This window comes from Chaetodon trifascialis, chromosome 22 (genome assembly GCF_039877785.1).
Source record: "Chaetodon trifascialis isolate fChaTrf1 chromosome 22, fChaTrf1.hap1, whole genome shotgun sequence".
Classification (NCBI taxonomy): domain Eukaryota; kingdom Metazoa; phylum Chordata; class Actinopteri; order Chaetodontiformes; family Chaetodontidae; genus Chaetodon; species Chaetodon trifascialis.
Window position 1 is genome coordinate 14,194,148 of NC_092077.1, and position 21,997 is coordinate 14,216,144.

Genomic DNA, 21,997 nt, shown 5'->3' on the forward strand with positions numbered 1-21,997 from the left:
AACCTTGTTGAACAAATGCTAATGAAAGACAGGACCCCCTCTTAGCACGTAGCTTCATCTCTTCTGTTTGTCCTTCTGTGTGCTTTGTCATCAGTTTTGTCTTGCTTGTGGACATTGAATCAAACATCTCCACAGAGCATTTTCAAACAATGTGGTTTAACTGAAACTGAAGCCAGACTTGTGCCTGTTTTGCACTTTTTCAGAGGGAGAATATAAATGTCAATTTAAGAGCCGAAGAGCTTGGTCCCAATTCCCACATCTATTTGTCATGCATTTATAAAGTCAATGCGGGGTCTTGTCTTGCATGTTTTAACGTGTGAGATTGATTCATGCTGAAATCCATTCACATTTTGGATGGATTGTAGCTGCATGTCTTAGATACCGCGCTGATTCAGTTATTCACAAAACTGGTAGAAATGTCATCATCGGTGTGAAAAGGCGTGTGAAAGTGCAGAAAATATAAGCAGTCGTCACTCCCCAAGTCTCCCTGCTATCCATCATTACTAGATACTTCGTTGGATTAGTAAGCGGTGACCAAATATCAAAGAAAAAGCACATGGGTGCAATTATTTCCCAATCATGACCACCAGAGAGGACAAGGAGTAGCCCATGTCGTCATGAGAAATTTCACCGTACAGTATAATCAACTGTCGACACGGCATGCTTTGGAGAATGTCAAAGGAGCGTTAAGGTTATGAGCTGTGGTTAATATCCCTCAGTTCATTCCTATGTGCAGGATTGTAATGCAAATACATCACTGAAGTGCTGCCGCTCCACAGATTTACTGTATCACCAGAAGAATAAATGCTAATGCTAAAAACACATCTAAATCATAAGTTAAGAAACTTCTGACCGCATTCTAAGCCTCTCTTTGTGTTCTCCGTCAGCATTGTCTCCATTTACATCCGAAGGCCTAAACCTTTTGTTTGGAATCCAATATTTCTATTCAGGACTCGCTCTGTGAATAAAATATTGTGTCACCTTTGACCCCTGTGGTTTTACCCTGCCTTTTTTTCCCCTTTCTTTTCCCTCTCGTCTTTTCCTCCCCGGGGATGATTCTCTCGTTCGCTCACTTTGTCTCTGCTGGGATTTTTTTCCACTCCAGGGAAAAATGGCAAGTATTTTTTCCTTTACTTTCATCTCGCTCCTTGTGTTCTTGAGCCTTGTTGGTCTTTTACCCCGCACGTCTGGCCAAGTCTATTGTGGTCCTTCTTGTTTATACCTGATTTTTAGCTGTTTGTATTCTTTACAGTGTTCTATTTCTGTAACCTTTGCTTCAGTTTTTGTGAGCTATGTGGCAAATAAAGCCTTAATTCCCTACTTTCTCTTTATGAGTAACAACCCCTCACTTTGCAAAGCTACTTTGCATTTGACTAAATATTTCATCCAAAGGTTTTTTAGAAAGGAAAGATGTGGCAGTGTTGAATATGTGGAGCTATTCTAATGCTAATGTTTTTTCTGCTCAGTCTTTCAAGAGATGAAATCTCATTTCATTCTTGGTCCCTGTAGGAGTTCTCTCTTATTGGTGCACTGTTAAATATTCAACAGGTGTTACGTTCTGCGCAGTGGAGCACCATCTCATCTGCATAAACTGATTACTTCAGTTTGATTTTAACCTGTCTAATATTTGGGAGGAAAATTCACAATATTTTATACCTTTCACCAGTTTCTGAAAGCCTGCTGGCGGACAAGTTTGATGAATATGGCTATACGTTTATCGCACCGAGGTAAGACGACATGTAGTTTATTAGGAGTAGGTTTTCTGAACAATTTGAAAAAAGCTGTCTTTTTACTTCTGGCGCGACAACAATGACTTAGCTTACATTCGTTCACCATAAAGTTGCTTTGTCTCCCACAGAGTGTACTGTAAGGACTTAAAGCCGCCTGACAAGTACAAAAACAACACCGAGTTCCTCATGGAGTTCAACCACTACATTGACACAAAGACTCCAAACCACCCCATGTGTGAGTATCAAAAAATGAATAAATATTCTCTAAAATACCTCTTTCCACCTTAAATGCTCCTGGTTGCCATCAACTCTGATTTTTTTCTTGAAAATTGAAAATTTTCTAGTGGATATTGTTGTACTCTGCAGCACACTTGGACCTCATTCTCACTACAGACTCCTATTTACACCTCAAAGAGCTGCTAAGCTTTACAGTATTTGCTATAGCATGTATATATGAATGAATCTCAGCCATCTGGCTTGGCATTAAGGTGTGCATTGGAAATTTAATGGAGGATTGTCAACCGAAACCTATTCCCAGAGGTCTCTCTTTCCAGTGAAATACAGGTCTGGCTGTTTGGTGTGCATGACCAGGCAAAGCTTTGTGATGTGGAACCCCGTGTTCGTGTTACCCATTTGATGCTAACTCTAAAAGTCTGACCATCACACGCCTGAGTGCACATGTGTGAGGCACGTCGGCTTAGATGTGACACACACGCGCTCGCACACGCACAATATTCACCAGTAATATGCCTTCCACACCCCACCTATAGCCGCTCGACCTCATCCAATTACTGTGTGTTTGTGAGAAAGAGCAGGACATGTCAAGCCAGGAGCACGAGAGGAGCAATAAAACACAAATCAGGGGCCAGTGGACCTTCTCCCAAACATCTGACCAACGCATTAACATCCATGCCACATCTTGCGTACGCTCATTGATATGCATCGCTCACTTTTTTTGCCCACTGAGCAAAACGAAAGTCCCCCGGATATTTATAAAAGACCTCCTTTAAGTTTAGCTTGAGGATTCGAGTGTGAGAACTTGGTCCAAACATGATCAATCCAATAAAACTTTTCATCCAATTGAAATATTACTTTCACCGTTATTAGCTGCTAGTTTAATGGAGTCCATAGGGAGTTCAGAGGGGGAGGGAGAGAGGACTATGGCCCATGTGGACTATTGGCGGCTTGAGTATCGTTACACGCTTTGCTTGGTTAAGCCACTGTAGTGGCGAAGAAGTTGAAGTACATTAGGAATTCCTGGGCTGCCTTCAATAAAGGATCTCTAATGAAAACCACTGGACGAGGAGGGAAGGTGGGGTCGGGGGAAATAAAGTGTTACACCAGCTGTTTTCTCTGATGTGTGTGGTGTGTCATAAAGGTTGGAGGAGGTGGGGGGGTATATCGACGAGCCTCGATGTTAATGGACTGAAGCGGGTCGTCGGAGAGTTCAAAGCGGCGGGCCCGGCCCAAAAAATGGGCGAGCGGCTTTTATCGCCTGTTATGTTTGTCATGTGGTCTTGTCGGATGTCTCAAAAAATAATTTGTTACACCTACACTAACCTACCACCTACGCCTTGGCACATTCATCCATAGTTTTTTTTTGTCAATTTAAATACATATTTCATTGCTTCAGTTTCACGAGACAGTGCTGAGATCTTGCCTTTTCTTCACCAGCCCACCTTCTGTCCAGTTGGTTCAGTTTTGTTCCTTCAACTTTTCTTGCTTTTAGGTGCTTGTAAGCTTAGCAGTGTATCAAGTGAAGCTTATTCCCAGGTTGCACTCAATTTGAAATTCATTTTGAAAGCCTGAAGTGTGATATAAATGTTGAATATTCTCAACTTTTCCTTGATTTGTTTTTTTCTTTGTGTTTCCAGTATCATATATACTCTGTGAATACCATCTTATTTTTTCTTTCTGGGTTTGTTTTTCTTTTTGGTTTCCTTTCCTTCCTTCTCTCTCTTATTATCCGTTCCATGTTGGCTATTGATGCTCCGCAGGTATTTATCCTACATATTTTAGCAGATTCCCGTTACTCAGACTTTCCAGGTTAACAAATCTGAAACAGCAAAAAGGGAAATATCAGCTTCTAAAGATGAGACGCTTTGAAGCTGATCAAAGGCCAGACAGTTAAACATTTGACTGTCTCTGATCAGTCAGCAGACACACAAACGGTACTCAAAGGTTACATGTTGAGGCTGAAGTGATGTTTTGCTGTTTAGGTAATGTGGAGCTGGTGAACCGATTGCTCTTGGATGCCGGCATCACCACAGAACTGATCAAGATTTGGAAAGAATACGAGCTGCAGTAAGCGAAGCGCCAACATTTTGCCTACTTTTACCATCAATGTTTGTTTGTAATCCATCAAAACAAACTGAAATGTGGATACAGTTATTTGTTTCTTGGTATTTGGTAATGAATGTCCAAGCCGAAAAAGATTGAATACACATGGTTCAAGTATTTCACCATCACCAGTAAATGTCATGCAGGCATAAAGCACATTCCAGATTTTCCTAAGTGTATGTTTTATAGCTTTATCTTCTCTGCTTGTCAGGAGTGGTGTCTTGGCCAGATTTGTTGCCACCGATGGAGGGATCACACGGGTCTACCCCAAAAGGTACTTGTCTAGCCCATGCAGGAGGCAGGGTTGATTTAGAAGCATGGGGAGTAGATAATATGTTCAGGATTATCTGATAAGAATAATGGTGTGGTCTGCTGAGAACGCTGCAGCTTGCCCATGCTTTATATTCTGTCAATAGCATTTTGAACATTCATCCATCCATCTGTTGCCACTGGTTCATGTCTGTGTCATGGTGTTATCAGGTTAAGCAAAGAAAGTCATAGGCCATTAACCCTGTACTCCGAGCTGCTTTTTCCAGTTACTGTTGTACTTCAGCATCATGTTGAGAAAACCAAGTGGAAGCTTACAAAGGCAAAAAGTGAAGGCCCCAATACAGAACCTTGAGGTATCCTTGAGGAGAGATAATGACGGTCAAAGGTGCTATTGTTGAAAATCACTCAGTGTGGTCTATGATGACATAGCGTATTCAAAAGAATGTAACAGTCAGTGGTGTTGAAAACAATGTATGGATTGATCTAATGGGCTTAATGTGGGACCATCAGCAGCAGCAATCAATGTGTGTTTGTGTGTTTGACAGTGCTGGGTTGTCCTGGGAAGAAGACGCAGAGACGTACGAGTCAAGTTTCTATAAAAGAAGTTTGGATAACGATCTGTACATCTTCACTCCAACGCCCTACTCTAAAGAGAATTGTAAGTAAAAGCCAATGTGTGTGGGTGTGTGCGTGTGTGTGTGTGTGTGTGTGTGTGTGTGTGTGTGTGTGTGTGTGTTTACTTTGCTGTGTCTCAGTGTGTATGCACATATAGTGTGTACAGTGTTCCCTATTCTTCCTGCAGCAAGTGACGAGTCAGTGCTGGTGAGCAGAGCGGTAAACATCAACATTCAGGATGTCACACTCAAACCAGCCGGTAAGACGCACACACACACACACACACACACACACACACACACACACACACACACACACACACACACACACAGAGGGAAAGAGGGGCTTGTATGTACACTTTATGCCTCTCATTTCTCAGACTGTGTCTCTCCCTCTGCCACCTACATATAAACACACTTACAGCTGTGTGTCTTATTTACACACCTGCATTTGCAGCCCTATAGCCTTAATGCAATTCATGCCTTCATATCTTCTGACACACACACCGATAGGCTCGGCTACTCCTCCTTTGTCTATTTCTCCCTCTCCGCCTGACATATACACACAAACACACTCTCACGCACGCACAAACCACACATCAAGCTGTCTGGTCTCCTGTGATCCTTGGCCAAGTTTGCATATTCCAAGTTCAGAGAGTAAAGTTGACACAGAGGTCCAACATGATCTAGGATGTCTGGCTTTTGTGTTTGATCGCAGTGGTCGGCGTGAAGTTGGACATTAGTGCCTGGATGGCGAGCTTCATCAACACCACACAGAGGATGAATGTGAGTGGATTCTATCGGCGTGCACGCACAAGGACGATCAGTTCTGCTGTATGACTTTTCATGGCTCTGTCTGCTCTCCTGTGTTTTCAGTGCAACGATGAGATCTGTGGCTGCCAGCGAAACCATCCGGTAAGAGGCTTAATTGCACATTTTTTCATTTTCAGCTGTTATTTATGGATGAGAGTCAGGAGCACTCAGCACTGGTTTAACCTCTCTGTGATTCCAGTATGTAGACTGTGTCATTCTGGATGATGGGGGCTTCCTGGTGATGTCCAATCAAGATGAAGATATTTCTAAGGTGGGCCTCTGCATTTTACTCTGACTCACAAAACTAGAGGTCACTGCTAGTAGATAGTGAGTTATCACTGGTGCATCTCAAACTTTAGCACCACTAAAGGCATGCTTTATGAAGGGTTACTAGTTGTTAGTACTGACTGACTCAGTAATTAATAAATAGCTCACTAATGCTTTGTAGGTCAGGTGTAAGTAATAAATAAGATATGTTGGTTGGTGTTAATCCATTGGTTATCCATTTAAAGCTTCTCGTTCGTTTTCTTACTTATCACAAGTCTATTAAGTCTGCAGTAATAGATATTAAAAAGGGTTTTGATCATCAAGTCTGCAGTTGCCATTAACAACTGGTTAAACAAGTGGTTAATAATTGGATTTTTGGTCCCGATTATCTGTTTGGTGCTGTAATCCAGAGGAGTGCAGACATGGATGCTATTAATTTTTGTCCAAATGTTTTGACATCATGGATTGATTATCTCTTTATGTGGGGAATAATTTACTACTTGTTGTTCCCTTGTTCATATTCTAGGATTTTATATCAAATAAGATTGCCTTGTGATTCATTTCCTGAGTCTGCCATCTGTAAAACATAAACGCTTTTTTTTTTCCCCAGGGACAAAAATGACAAAAACACTCAGACTGTGAACAACATTTTGACCCCTCAGTTCACTGAGGAAGACTGTGAACTGAGGGGTCAAAATCATGCATGATCACCTGTAATCACGTGACCAACGGAGCGATCCCCACACAAGAAAGCCTTGAAACCCAACCAACTGACAAACAATAAACTTTCACACTGGAAATAGTTTTCGTTCTTTATGAAGAATTCACTGCATGTACGCAGTTTTGATTGATGCACTGAAATTATCTTTGTTTGCTTTGAACATCCAAACAAAAAAATTAAGCTAATGAAGCCTCTGAACCGCAGTTTGACCCATCTTTATGCATTATTAAGAGATACACACACATGCATACAGTAAGCACACACATTTTGCACACAGTTGCTCCATGCTAAATGCTAAGAGCGGGCCCCTGCTGTCATCTGAGTAAATGTTTTTTCATGCGGCCTCGGCTCCTTCCTAATCAGGCCTGGGTGTGCGCTGGATAAATCAGTCGCCCTCTGAAGTTTGGCAGCAGCACTAAAACTCAGGGGCCTGAGGCCTTGTTTGGAGAAGTCTGTGTGCCCTCAATCATATTTCCTACAGGAGCGACGTTTCTTTCTCTCTGTAAGCTTCTCGCTTTCTCTCCCGCTTTATGTCTTTCTCTCTCTAGCTCGTTCCTTTTCTTTCTCCGAAACCCTCAGGGAGTCGTCAGCCAACAGGGCTGTGACTGTTAATTCATTATTTGTGTTATTGCACGGGGAAAGGAGAGAAGGCTCCCTCCACCTTATAGAATGGAAGATTTATATATCCTTTGGCTGTTAGACTAAAGAGGAATGGATATGTGGAGGATGGCTTGTTAACGATGACCTTACGAAGTGGAAGGAAAAGGATAGTTTGCATTTCCTCATGCACACACATGCACATCTCTCAGCACACACACACTTCGGTGAGTACTGTACACACTCCCTCCTGGATACACGAGTACTTAAACACTCCCATGCACGCGGTCATGTCACACCTCTGAGATGCCGAGACAAACTACTTCCTCTTTGAAGAAATTTATGGCTGCCTGGTGGACTGTGTTAATCAGATTATACTGAAGTCCATCATCCTGGTTTGAGGATGACTTACTGTGTGTGTGTCTGTAAATTCAATGTGAACATTTCTGGCACATGTACACACATTTTTAACTGTTCGTCGGGTTGACTGTGTAAAAGTTTTTAAGGGCTCTGTCTTGTAACATCCACCATTTTAAAGGGTTTTTTTTCAGCGCGTTCAAACATTTCTCGTACCCTGAAGTATGAGTTTTTTAGGTCGATTCCATCCATGCATTTAAGGTTGGGTCCTCCCGTGATAACCATTTCCTGTAAGATTCTTTTCACCAACCAGCAGTATGCTCATTAAATATTTTCTCTTTTCAACCATTCTTGAGGCATATATCCAAAATATATAGGCTTCACTGTGTGTTCATTACTTTGTGCTCATTTTATCGTCACTTGTTTGGGAATTTGCACCACAGTGTCGTAATAATGACCTGAAACTTCAGGCCTTCAGTCAAAAATCGAATTCCTTTCGGGTAAAATGATTTGTTTATTATCAAGTTGCAGCACAGCAAATCGGCCAAATGTGATACAAACATGCCGTAACAGTAAATGTTTTCTGTTTTCTTTTCCGTCCTTAGATCGGGCGTTTCTTTGGAGCTATCGACCCGATCCTCATGAAAAACCTGGTCAACTCGTCCCTTTACACCTTTAAGAAGACCTTCGACTACCAGTCGCTCTGTGACCCCAAGAAAGAGAGCCAGGCGGCTGCAGGCCTGCGATCTGTCTATGTGGTGAGTTACATAAGCCAGAAACCATTCACACACAACTGACCACACTCACACACACACGCGCACAGAGCCACCCACATGTACACAACCACACTTACATGTTCACACATTTTGATTTCCACACGTTTACTCATTTCCCTGCACAAACCCACGCAGCGATGCATGCACACATGCGGCTGTTCGCAGCCGTACCTGCCTGCCTGCATGCTTCCAAACAGTCACACACACACACACACAAACCTTCACTCACCAGGGAGCCATAAATCTGAGTAGAGCAGATGAGAAGGGAAGCAGAGGGTATGGTGAAAGCGTTAGAGTGGGAGTTGCAGTAACAGTAACAGGATTAGGTGGTCTAGCGTGCTTGGCTAACACACCAAGTGATGTAGAAAGAGGTACTGTTTTTCATCACTTACAAAACAACTCACAGTGAAATGATGCAACCATGTCATGCAGACATTCGGCGCTGCTGATGAATTTCTCTTAGATGCTGAGAGGCGATAACAGGTAGTGACGATAAACTGATACCTAAAATGGAGATTCAGTTATTTGTAGGTATTCAGAGGTGGAAAAATTCCCGTCATTAGTAGACTGAAAACGTGTAATTTCCCGTAAATGTGTACAACACGCTCGAGTGACCAAGGTGCAGACATCGTCTGATCAAAGATCACGTCAATAGCCGGCGATGCCTCTAACACGGTTAGTTAAGACTCCCTGATGACTCAACACGGCATCGGCTGAAGAGAAAGGATGCAGCAGTGATTCACCAAAACAAGGCCCTCGCATGCTAGCCATAATCAAAGCAGCATGTTGGGCCTTTGATTCAAACCGTGTGCTGCTTTGTTTTCTCGCTGGCTCCTTGTTTACATATTTATGCCCGCATCTGTTGAGGAGGATTGTGTTCTAATTTCCTCTGAGAGGGAAGAAAATAAAATCTCTCTGGCTGGACCTTTTGGTCTCTCTGCCTGGCACAACTGGACCGTCTGCAGCCACTGTAAACACAAGCAGGATGTTCGGCTTGGCTCAACCAGCTTAACGTGGTTTGCCAGAAGATTATTACAGACTTGATTTTGTCGTTTCCTGATATTAACTCTCATTTTGTTTGCCCCCCTCAGCCCACAATTGCAGATATTTTGAATTTAGGATGGTGGGCGACGGCTGCAGCCTGGTGAGTCCTTTTTTATGAATTTCTTCCCTATATAGTGTTTTTTCAAATGATTAAATAACACAAATGTACACTATAAAAGCATTTTAAGTCCTGAAACTCATATGGAAAGCAGGCAAGGGTTTGTTCCTCCAAAATAGCCACATAGCATCTGTTTAATAACTGAATTGTTCCCAGGACAGACAACATTCCACAAAATCTTCTCCTGATTTATTGATGCATTAGCATTTACACGCATTATTTATTGTACATTATGTTCCAATGAATCCAGACATTTTTCATCCTCTGGGTTTGTTTTTGCTCCTTAGGTCAATACTGCAACAGTTACTGGTCAGCATCACATTCCCTAATTTCCTGGACGCAGGTGAGTTCCTGTCAATTTGACACATTGGAAGAAATAGTGCTTTGAGGTTTTGATAAGGCTTTTTTTCAATATTGAGCGAGTTCTGGACAGCACAAGCAGCCTCATTATGGAAATAAAATAATAATAGATGTTCGTTTTTAGTTGCTTTGACAGGGCCTTAAAGGATATTGAGCACACTATTTTCCAACAGTTTCTTTATCTTGAAATTCCAGCGCAGCACTCACCACATGCCAAGGATATGTCATTAGTAACAATATTGTTCATAGGAACAATTGAACACTCATCCATCTTCAGAGGACCCCATGTGTGCAAGATGTTGCACACCTGACCCAGACCGTGCGAATGTGGAGTTGTGTTTGTGTGTGGTGTTTTGTGTGGTTACAAATGTGCTATTAGGCAGCACAAATTACCACCAGACCCAAAACCAAATAACAGGTCTCTCTTTGTTTATGTTCCATGTGATCAAGATGATATTTGTTAAAGGATCAGCTCATCCTAATTATGAAAAGACACATTATCTGACTTACTTCTACTGTAACCATCAAGCTATGCAGAGAAGACCTGGTCTTAATTTCTGTCTCTGAGGTTTCTTCTGTGCAGCTGACAGCTGCCTCCAGATCTTCCCTCTTCTGTGTAATCCAAATACACAGATACTAGACAGTGCTGATCAAATATGAATCAAAATTCTGCTGCTGCATCAAATGTTTTCAGAAACATATTTTAGTTCACTGTTTAGCTGCAGTTCGAAAAAACTTGTGTCCAGGCTGCCACAGCTTGAAACCGGGCCAAAACCAAACACCGCCCAGCTCACCGTAACTCACCCTCCAGTGGGAGTTTGGTTCAGTGCAGTGCATTCTGGTTGTTGTAGGTTTTCTACCTTTTGAGCAAAAGGGAGTTTTCTCAGGCCATGTAGCACCAATTTCCAAAATATTTCTGTCTTTCTCTTGCATTGACGGCCCAGGTCATCTCTCTGAAATGCCCCTTTAAGCACTATAGAGAAATAAGAAATCCAGTGTGCTCTTGTGCACCTGAATCTACAGCAGGAGTCAGACAACCTGTGTGACCAGACATCAATTAAAACTAGTTTAAATTATTATAGTGTTGCTCACTTCAATCATTCACAATCTACCACCTGCATTTTAATGTTTGAGTCTTGTGTCAGATGCATGCTGTATGTATGTATTTTGAGGTGCCTTTTTGCATGAACACACCTGAATGTTCTCACATGTGCTTTTGCAGCTGAGATGGATGAAGACGTGTCAGACGCCATGCTGAAAGAGGTCTGCATCACAGAGCAGACTCAGTACTACTTTGAGACCAATCAGCTGACTTTCAGAGGCAATATCGACTGTGAAAACTGCACCAGGTAAAAGCATCCCCTCCCTCTCAGCTGCACAACAGTCCTGCATGCACGCTGGCAGAGGATAGTTAAGGTCCGGTCATTTGCATCCATGAGACACAAACGAAGTCCCCAGAGGTGGCGCTGAGAGAGGGCTGTAAAAATTCACATGCCATGAAGGTGAAGTGAAGTCACTAGTGTGGACCACCGTCTTGTGATTGTGCAGATGTGTGTGTGCGCGCGTATGCCATTTTAAGGCCCCCTCGTGCCGGCTAATGGAGTGCCTGCCCGCATGCCACGCGGCGTTCCTGCACATTAGCCGCACACACGTTTCTTTTTAACGACCGCCATAAAAAAAGCAGAGAAAATCATTTGTGCACCAGCGCCATGTGGGACTCAGTAAAGGTCTTGGAGGTGGGGTGGCACAACAGGTTTGTGTCCCCTTAGGAATAAAGGCAGTTAAGAGACTCGATTGAGTGACCCACAGTGTGCTTTTCACTGTGTTAAAGATGACAAGGTTTGTCTCTTAGTCATGTTTTACGAATTCCTGTCGACTATAAGGCAGCGGACCGAGATCAGTGTCTTCCTTTCATCGCTTTCTGGTTAAATATTCAGCTTTGCTACATCTCCTGTGAGCAAGTCTCTGAAATTTTATCTCCTTCTTTCCTGGACTCAAGCCTGCATGTCAACAGCTTCTCTCGTGTCTCTTGTGTGTCTGCTCGTCTCCAGGATGTACCACGCCGAAAAGCTGCCCAAGACGAACCTGGTCTTTATCATCGCTGATGCAAAACTCACCTGCTTGTCCTGTGACAACCAGCCGTTAATACAGGACGAACAGCAGTGTATCCTTTTACCTTCATCTGGCAACAGAACGTTTGATTCACAGAGCAGATGTTCAAAAGTCGCATGTTTGACAAGATAACGGTGGATGAACGCTGATCATGACACGTAGCCATAAACACATATTTTCACCACTGATTCCTACAAGGGAACTTGCAGTAAACAGCAGAATATCATTTTGCCAAGTTTATATAAAAGGCTGTTTTCTGTTATTAGTAATTCTCACTACTCAACATTTCCCTCATATACATCTCCTAAATCCAACAGCCTTAATAACAAATGAGCATTTTCATAGAAAATGACGTTTAGATCTCAGATGTGTCTGCACTGGGTTTCTGTTTGCGTCTGTGAGGCAGATGGTTTTGTGGAATAAGTCTGCCGAATAGCTTACAAACAAATCTATGATGTTCTCTCAAACACACAGGGCTGTGGTTAATTACAGATTAAGACACAATGCCCAAAAATGACCATATTATTGAGGTATTGAGCAACGTGCTTGAAATCCAAAAAGAGATGACACGCTTTAAATTTAACAGTCCTTCCACAATTATGTTGAATGTGCTTGGATTGGAAGTAATGTAATATATCCTGGTGATTTTCCCCATCAATCAAAATGTTATATTTAATAATTTCCCGTGGGGTAAGCAGAGTTACATCTACTGCGAAAGGGCAATTTGTTGCTGCCATTTCTTGCTCAGAGTCACTCAGAAGCTGTGTCACGTTCCTGACTTTAATCATCCAGCTGATGGTCCTGATCCCTGTGAACTGGCCCACAATCCTCGGTACAGGAAAGGGCCCGCAGTCTGTTTTGATAGCACTGAAAATGTAAGTTGTTTTCATCAGACCTGGAATGTTCCTGGTCGAGAACAATTTTATCTGCGCAATTTTGTTGCTAAGGGTGCTCTGTGTAGGGTTTCATGTATCACTGCCGCTTTACTGGTCTCAGAAGAATTAAAGACCTTTGCAGAAAATCCAGGCTGAAATCAGAATAGCCTCTCAAATTAAAGTGTGTGCCCCAAGGCTACTGTTTTGGGTTTCACTGCTAAAATCATTTAAGTTTATCGCAAAGGCAAAATTTAATCCTTGGTGGAGCTTGCAGGACGCTGCATTGCACTGACTTATTAGGAACTTGTTATGGTGAAGTTGTTAGCAAATAGTTGTATATTTACACTTTACATTAGCATTCATTTCGAGTCAAATATTCTCCTTTTAGGTCTGTTTTTGGCTTCATTAACTCCTGAGGGACATATTTTGCTCCTTAGCTGCATTATGTTCACCAGCCCACCTGCTGTTTGGTGCTGGGCAGGTAGCATCCACTGAAAACTGCTACCTGATGCTGCTGGAAACAGGATTGATGAGAGTAAACCTTGTAAAACCCAAACAAGTAACCCCTATCACTTTGCATATCACTTTCACCTGATTCATTGTTAATACAAAAATCTTTAAACTGAGAGTGTCTACAGCAACCATTGACTTCTAATCAGAAGTTCAACAAACCAGTCAATGTTTGACTGTAATAAATCAGGACAAACACATCATAAATCAGCCAACATGAAGGAAGTTAATGTTATTACATTTGATGTTATCGAGGTAAATGTGACAATTTACTGTAGTATAAAAGTTTCATTTCATCATCCAGGCCAACCCCCCAAAGAGCCTGTTCTTGGGAGATCTTCCTTCCAAATGCAAACTCCAGATGAAACAACCTGATCTGTTTTGACATTTCACCTGGAAAATAAGCAACAGCAACATGTTAGGGACCAATAAAAAATTAAGGAAGGATTTTAAAAAAAACTTTTAGCCTCACTGGGCACAGCCCCAAATCCTGAAGCTGCACTCCTGATATGGAAACAATATATCAGTGAAGAAATTCTACCCATGGCACCTTTCCACCACTAATATCTTTACATGGTGCATGTCATTTCTTTTTCGTGTTTTTGCAATCCCTCGAAAGCCGCGTGTGCGCAGATTTCCCACGCAAAGACAAACAGTCGGTTGTTCCTCGACTATGAATAACTAAGCTAAACAAACATTTTCATGAGCAGCGCTGAATCTCTGCGTGTGAAACCTCTGTGCTTGAACGCTCTGTTTGTTTTCTCTCTATAGTCTTTTTCCAGTGTCAAAGTTTGTCAGTCTTATGAATTAACTCTTATGCCTGCACTGTCTTGCTCACTCATGCGCACACACACTCACATACACACATCCACCCACACACACTAACTCCTTCCTTCACACTCTTGTCTCACAAGTGAGCGCATCTGTCTTGTACCTACTACTATTGTCTAAACTAATTTTCTTGCCTTTTCTGCTCATATTTGCTTTCTAACTTCCTGCTAACTGTGTGGACCTTTTGCTGCACGATTCTCTTTCTCTCTGTTTTCTCTGTTTCCTGCTCTGTGATTGGCTGTTGATGGTTAGGATGAGGCCATGTGCAGAAGGAGCGCAGGCTCCCCATTGGCTTCCTCTCTGCTCATGTTACTGCTGCCACTGTTCATGTGCTGTCTCGGGTCAGTCCCATAACGCTAGCTCTTTTCTCTTTCATTAACGTTAGATCATTAATGTTTCACTCAGTTGTGATTCTTTTCTCTTCTCCTCTTTTTAAATCTCAGTTTTTTCTTCTTTGCTCCACTACTTCATATCTTTTTCCATTGTTTCCCAGCCCCTATCTTTCTCACCTGTCACTCTTTCTTATGTTCTATCAACATCTGTCTTCACCTCCCTCCCAACTTACCTCCCAGTGTCTTTCCATCTCTCGCCAACATTTTCTCCATCTCACCTGACTATGACCTTCAAGCCATATTTTTTGTATCTCTCCCCATCTATCATTATCTGTCTCAGGCAATAGGCTCCAGTGTCTATTTCTGCTGACATCTGATTACTGATGTAGCCAGACGCTAGCTAAAACAGACCGCTCACTTCTCATTTGCATCTAGACGTTCGTACGTCCCGTTTAATGACTCTCAACTTTTTTTTCCTCTCCAAAGACAAACCAAGGCAAGACGTTCTTTGCCTTGTACCTCTCCAGATGCTAAGCATGGAGAGAGTGAGAGTGTCCGATTAGGTTTGGTCAAACATATTGGCTTAAATTTTTGCAGTCAAGTATAAAACAGACACTTTGTAGCTTGCTTGTATTTTCTGACCTCATTTTTGATCCATGCATAGTTGCAGTTGACTGTTTGCGAAACCCAACCCCAACTGGTGTTTGGGGGAGGGGTGTAGTGAATGGTCAGTTAAAAAGTGCTTAATGTGTTGGTCTTGACTGGCCCTAACTTCACTTCTTTTCCTCCCTGCTCGGCATCAGGAGGAGGACCCTGACTGTGGCAGGGCGTCCGGCCTGAGCCCCTCACTCTGGCTAACGGTGGCCCTTCAGCTGGTTCTCCTCTGGGTTTTGACTGGCTCCAGACACCCTGCCATCCCTTCATGACCTCTGAAAACCCTGATCACACCTTCCCTCTCTCTCTCCCTCAATTATCTCCAAAATGGCAACCAGCATGCAACGCTGCCACCGAAATGACGGAACGCCGATGAGAAGCGCTTGTAACAAACAAACTAAAACCTGTGAGCCCCACATCCGGCCAGTTTCTTCTTTTGCTATGTTCATTTTCAGGGGTTTGTCAAAGCGATTTCATCAGGTGCAAGAGTACAAGTGATGAAAGAAACGTGTATTGGAAGATATCGGTTTGAAAGATGAGGAAGAGCTTGACCTGCGCCTATCGTTCATCCCATCAATGGTCCCCGCCAGCTGAGATTAGAGGAATCCAGAGATTAATTTTGATTGGCGACTTCTGAACTTTCTCTGGCTTGTTGTCATTGATGAAAGAGATCGGACTGCCTTATAGTGTGAGAGGTATTTAAATAACGATGGGGGGACTTGGTGTTTATTGAAGATGTTGAGCAGTTGTATTCATCACTGCCAGAAACAGCGCTGCCCTTTGCAAGCGTTAAGTTGATTTTGAATCGATTTGCTGTGGCTAGTTATTAGGTATTTATTGTTTTATGGTAGGGAATTCGGCTGAGATTGCAGTAACAGATGCCAAATTGTTACATCACAAGCTTTTGCCCTTCACTTGCCTCCATTGAGTGGCTGATAATAATGTTGTCGCAGCCTGATTTTTAGATAGCACTGCTCAGAACATTTTCTCAGTATCTATGAGGGTTCACCAGATACATCGTCTTTACTTTCACCCCAGTGTTCTGTCATGTAGATACTGTATTTGCAGTGTGGAAATCATATTCATTGTTATGTTAATGCAAAGAAACCAACCCTTCAACTACCACAGTTCGTGCCCGGTTGTGAGTGTACGGATTTTAACTTTGTAGCCGATCATGTTAACCGTCAGATCAAGAGGTGGTAAATGATCTAGATTTCACACCTTTGATTTTGGATTGCTCCAATGAAAACTTTGTTGCCATAGTGTGCATAAACCAATCAGGGTGAGCCTGTGCATGCTCATTGGACAAAATCTCTAGTGCCATGTGGACTGTGTGACTCAGATGATCCCTTTAGCTTTTTAGGCTGTAGCTAGCATGCTACTCTTTGTTTTATTGCCACCACTAAAGAAAATGAATCAGAATTTGTATTTGACATTTTGGTCAGCAAAACAGTAAAAACAGTACATTTGTATTCACTGCTGTCACTTTGTAAATTAAATGACTACTATCTGCACTGCAGTTCAAAGTGCAGCTGTTATTTGTCTTTACAGTTTGATCTCCTGACTGAAGAACATCCTCTATCTCTATGTAGTAGTGAGGTTCCCTCTTGCGGTTTATTATACTGTGGTATGATATCACCCAGCAGAAATCGCTGCAGTCAGTCCATGCTTGTGATCCTGTCTACTGCTGTATCTCATTTTCTTTAATGTGAGTTCATCTTGTTTCATTTCGTGTGCCTTCTGTTCCATTAGTTATACAAAGCAACCTAACTTAAGTGTGATAATTTACAGATGATTTTCTGCAGGTGTTTTTTTTTTTTTTTAAGAGAGTGTCATCTTGTTCACTGGAGCGCAGAACAGTTAAATAGCGAGTTGTATTAAGAAATGCACGAATCAGCCAAACCACTGCTGCAGAGGAAAAGAAATCTGACATAATTCATAACAACAAACTTCACAGGACCAAATCCGGACTCTTAAAGCCGCTACATGTTGATGCAGTAGTTATTATGTCAGCGAGAACTTGAGTAAATAACTCACTTAGTTAATTTCATGATGAAAATAGAAATCCATCCTGAATATGCAACATGTGGAAAAGAACATGTCATGTTTTTTGGGCTCAATTTGTGTATTTACACAATGCTGAAGAGTGAAAGGCATAAATTCAATCAGGCAGGAAAAAATATGTCCGGCAGAAAACTTGCGTGGTTGTTACAAGCTTTAAATCCTCAATATAAAAGTGTCATTTTTATTTCAACCAGCTGTACTCGGCAGTTTGTTTGTCACAGTAATCCCACAATTTGACCATCATTTCGGCGGCTTAGTTCCACGCAAGAATTGACAATCACAGGTTAAACTGATTCATATGCAGGGTATGTGTGATACCTCACTAGTTCACCGAGAGGACAGAAACCTGCCAGAACAGTAACTGTAGTGATATCAGATATTTTAAGTACACGCTCCCTGCTTTTATAATGACAACCCCAAATCACCAAATTCACCTCTAACTCACTGTTAAACATTTTCACCTGCAACTGCGTTTGATCGTAACATCAACAAGTAATTTGGGGATTTGGGGGACGTCATATACACCACTAAAATAAAACCACTGAGTGCATCTTTGGAGAGTATAATCTGTAAATACTGACACATGCCTGCAGGAAACTGCTTAATTCTGAGGGGAAGTGAAAACCACAGAAACAAAGCCGTGTGCACCACATCACCACTTTGTCTCTCACACTCTTCACAATTGTTTTAGTTAAATAACTGCTGTGAGATCACACTGAATAATGTTTTCTATTACAAGCATAGCTCCGAGTCAGAACGGGGAGGGCTTGTCTGTCCGTGTCATTTTGTGGCGGCGCTCCACCGCCGCCATCATCATAACTTTCCAAGTGGTTTGAGGTGCACTTTTTATTCTCCATGTTTTCCTCTATCTTGAACTATACCCTTCCAACAAAAACAATGTGGTGAGACTAACCATGGTATTTTATGCTCCTCATTTACTACCACTCAAGAATATCAAGTGCCATATAGGACTCTCTTATTCTCTTGTGGAGAAACCTATTATCGTAATATAACATTTATGCAATTTACCAAGGCAAGATGTAAGTCCCATAAATCGTTTCCCTGTGCTGCATGGTAGTGGCTGACAATGTGATTTGGAAAGAAAAAAGAAAAAAGAAAAAAAACATATCCAGTGTGCTCCTGCTTCAGTGTGTAATGTTGGGAAGCATAATATTATGGGTGTCAGGCATTTGTTCATGATCTGATAAGGTATGATCAGCTATTACTGCCTTTCTCTTGGGGGGACAGCATTTGGCTCCAAACTGGTCTGAGTCAGCTGGGGAAAGGAAACCTGATTGGCCGGCGTGATGTTTGAATGCATTGCTCAATCTGTCTGACTGGTTCAAGCCGCATATGATTCACTATTATTCAAGGACCAGTGATTTAGCAAGTTTGAGAGCAGTTACTACAAATCATTACTGCCGATTATTTTACAGACCATGTTGTAACGTTTCAGATTTTCATCCGGGGGTCAGTCAGTCCACTCCTTTGGTCCAGACTGAAATATATATATAATATTTATGTAACTATTGGATGGACAATTTGACATTCATGTTTCAGTTATTTGCAACCCAATTGCCAGAAGAAATGTTGGAATTGTGCATTTCTGTTGACGTTGCAAACCATGTATATGTCGAATCTTTCATTTCTCTACAGTCAAACTTTACGTTTATTTACATTTTGGTAAGATTTGGGCACAAAGCCACTTGGTTAGGGCTGGGAAGAGATCATGTTTTGGCTTAAAATACCCGGTTTTATCGGCACAAACATGCTGCAAAATGTCTTAATATCTCGATCTCGATCTGCTGCTTGTCAGTCACCTCACCTGTCTGTCACAGCATCACCATCCACTCCTCCTCCTGATAACATCTTTGTTCATGCACATGTACCAATAATCTGAACTACGTCACTTTGATGCCTTTTCTACAAACATTGATCTGATGCATATGAAAAGTACAAATGTGTTGCAGAAATATACAATACCCACATTGTATTCTGGCTCCTATTTGACTGACCACCATGAAATTTTTATGAATTTGAAACACTTTTGTGATCCCTGAACTTTTTATCTTATCTGTCTCTTTCAAATAATTTGGTTTATGACTGAAAACCTGAAAAACTAATGACATTCTCATCAGCCTAAGCTGTGCTTTATGTTTAGTGCTAAAAAGGGGGGGGGGGGGGGGGACTCCGGTCTCCGGTCTTGAAAAGTAAGAAAACTTATTGAAATATGATGAAAATTGGAAATGTTTGCAGTATTTGGGCTCTAAAATATAAATGAATTGTAGTTAAGAAGCTAAACTTGCAAAAACACTGGTGTGGTCCTTTAGATCTGTTTCGGCAGATGCATACATTGTACAGATATGAAATGAGTGAAAATTAACACCACCTAAAATGCTCCAACCGGATCCTTTTAGAAATGCACTGAAAACACTGGAGAATGAACATGAGCTCCATACTCATCCAGATGTTCCATTCTACTCTTAAGTGCTAAAATCAGATGCTGTCACCTCAGGAATAATATTCTCTCGATGTGATATGAAGTGTTTTTGATTCTGTTGGTGCTGTCTGTATGGATCGTGTGGGTTGGCCTTTTTATTTCTGGAATCTTGAGGATTGCTTAATGTGTGTGTTTTTTGTGTCTGTTTCCTTGCTGCCACTCTCTGGCAGCCGATTGGCGAGCTTGCCAGTCGATCTTTCCCTGCCTTTGGTTTGAAGGCAGGCTCATGATGGAAGCATCCACCAAGTCGCCTCTTGCAAGACTCGTGCAAGAAGGTCTTGGTGGGCCTCTCTGTCAGTCTCCCTCGATTGTGCTTTAATATGTTACACTGTAGTGGAACTCGATTCTCCAGAATCAGTCGTGTAAAAATTTGTACAAAAACGATGTTGTTCTCAACAAAAAGAAAAAAGAACAATGTTTATAATCCCGGGGAGGAAAAAACGTGTTTATTCATGTGCAAATAAGGTATATTCAGAATAAAAGTTTATGATTACTATCTGTTGCATTACTTTTAGAGTTCTGGCTGATGTCCCTTTCTTGCAAAATGTCTCTTTTTTCCACAGTGGATCAGATTTCTGTTACTAACTTCTGTCACATTGCCAACACACATTTCCCATCCAAATGTGTGTGAGAATGAGAAGGAAGCACCCTGAGTCTGCTCTCCCAGTGTCTAGCCAACATCAGAAACTGAGGTCCAGCCAAAATCAACACGTGTCCAGGAAAAGAAACGCTGGAGGCGTAGGTTCAGCCACATCTCTCTACAACACTGAAATTGGCTGAAGGACACGTCCATTAACAACGACCCGTAATGTTCTCTGGTCATAAATTTGCAGTAATTCCTGTTTTCCCCATTGCATGTTGATCAAATAGTAAGTGACTTTCTCGTTAGCGCAGTCCGCTTTACACTTGAACCTGAAACCAGCTGTGCTCAAGCCCAGATTCTTAGAGCCACTATTCCTCACTGCCCCCCAAAGACAAACTACAGGCTCATTTTACTCTTTATTATAGACGTTAAAAACTAACCCTGTTTCTGTATGGCATACTGCTAGAGCCTGTGAAGGAAAACTGAAATCCTTTAGGTGCTTGGGGACATTTTAAATGAGACCAATTGCAATGTCTTTAGTTTTAATAAAAAATGGCCTTTATTGTTGGTAGCACAGCTGGTGAATGACTGCACGGAGACCAATAATATGAAATTATATATTTTACAGACCATGTGACAGAAATTGATTACAACAGCATCGAGGAAGACTTTGTGAAACTGCCATTTTAGTTAAGTATGAACACGAATTCAAAATATCACTTATCAACATGCAGTGTAATGCAAAAAATACATCCTTCAGCCCTCTTAGATATTGACCTATAAGTCTGTTATAATTTATAACCATGGAATATTTTTCACTATGTGTAATCTCTGTTTTTAAAGCATTCTCTTTCCTTGAGTGAATATTATATGAAAGATTTATTATCATGCTTGAAACCGTGTTTTCCAGTGACAGCGCCCTCTCTCTCTTTTGGACTTGGATGCTTTTTTTTTTTTTTTTTTTTTGAAATCTCCCCCTTTCCAAAAGTGTTATTCCTTGTCTGTCACGGATGAGTTGTGATGTCAACAGCACACGGTGGATTTCCTGCCGGGGCTCTGGATTTCGCGTCTGGCAACAAGATGACCCAGTTGGTTTACACTGAGAGGTCACTGCTGTTGTGTTTTTGATTGTTATCCTAAGTCTTTGGGCTTGTGTCCCTCTGTCACTGATTGATATCTGGCCTGAAGTCTCACAAGTAAACGGCCTCTAGTGTAAATATTAAAAGTTTATTATGTCAGTAATTACATTTGTAAGTATTAAAAGTCTCATTACACAGGCACATTTGTTTTTCCAAAATGGGCTTTGCAGAGTGTAGAGATGGTGTCGCATGTCATTTGTGCACCAGAGTGAACCTTCAAGTGCTCAGAAATAAAATGGGATCCCATGCTTGAGCAGGAATGGTCACATACTGAAGCTCACCGCTTCATTTTTATGCATGTCCTGATCTCTAAACCCTCTTCTCAGCTAATGCTTACTCTTGCATTCCTCACCGTGCAAGATGAGGAAGATATGCATTCTCCCTCCCTAT

At 41.8% G+C, this 21,997-nt stretch overlaps 1 protein-coding gene across 2 annotated transcripts in view; it reads left to right on the forward strand.

Annotated features, from left to right (window-relative positions):
* LOC139350314 (voltage-dependent calcium channel subunit alpha-2/delta-1-like) overlaps window positions 1-20,381 on the forward strand; it is an 88,831-nt gene extending 68,450 nt beyond the window's left edge. Inside the window, exons 23-39 of one of the 2 annotated variants that reach the window (XM_070991568.1) lie at window positions 1,667-1,727; window positions 1,859-1,965; window positions 3,950-4,034; window positions 4,282-4,344; window positions 4,886-4,998; window positions 5,143-5,214; window positions 5,673-5,740; window positions 5,831-5,869; window positions 5,967-6,038; window positions 8,315-8,467; window positions 9,577-9,629; window positions 9,935-9,990; window positions 11,230-11,356; window positions 12,059-12,171; window positions 12,912-12,994; window positions 14,588-14,676; window positions 15,471-20,381. In XM_070991568.1, the coding sequence (XP_070847669.1) occupies window positions 1,667-1,727; window positions 1,859-1,965; window positions 3,950-4,034; window positions 4,282-4,344; window positions 4,886-4,998; window positions 5,143-5,214; window positions 5,673-5,740; window positions 5,831-5,869; window positions 5,967-6,038; window positions 8,315-8,467; window positions 9,577-9,629; window positions 9,935-9,990; window positions 11,230-11,356; window positions 12,059-12,171; window positions 12,912-12,994; window positions 14,588-14,676; window positions 15,471-15,507 (1,391 nt within the window). In that variant the 3' untranslated portion in view covers window positions 15,508-20,381. The remainder of the gene's footprint in view (window positions 1-1,666; window positions 1,728-1,858; window positions 1,966-3,949; window positions 4,035-4,281; window positions 4,345-4,885; window positions 4,999-5,142; window positions 5,215-5,672; window positions 5,741-5,830; window positions 5,870-5,966; window positions 6,039-8,314; window positions 8,468-9,576; window positions 9,630-9,934; window positions 9,991-11,229; window positions 11,357-12,058; window positions 12,172-12,911; window positions 12,995-14,587; window positions 14,677-15,470) is intronic. The other variant, XM_070991569.1, reaches the window with a different exon arrangement.
* The last annotated feature ends 1,616 nt before the right edge of the window (window positions 20,382-21,997 follow it).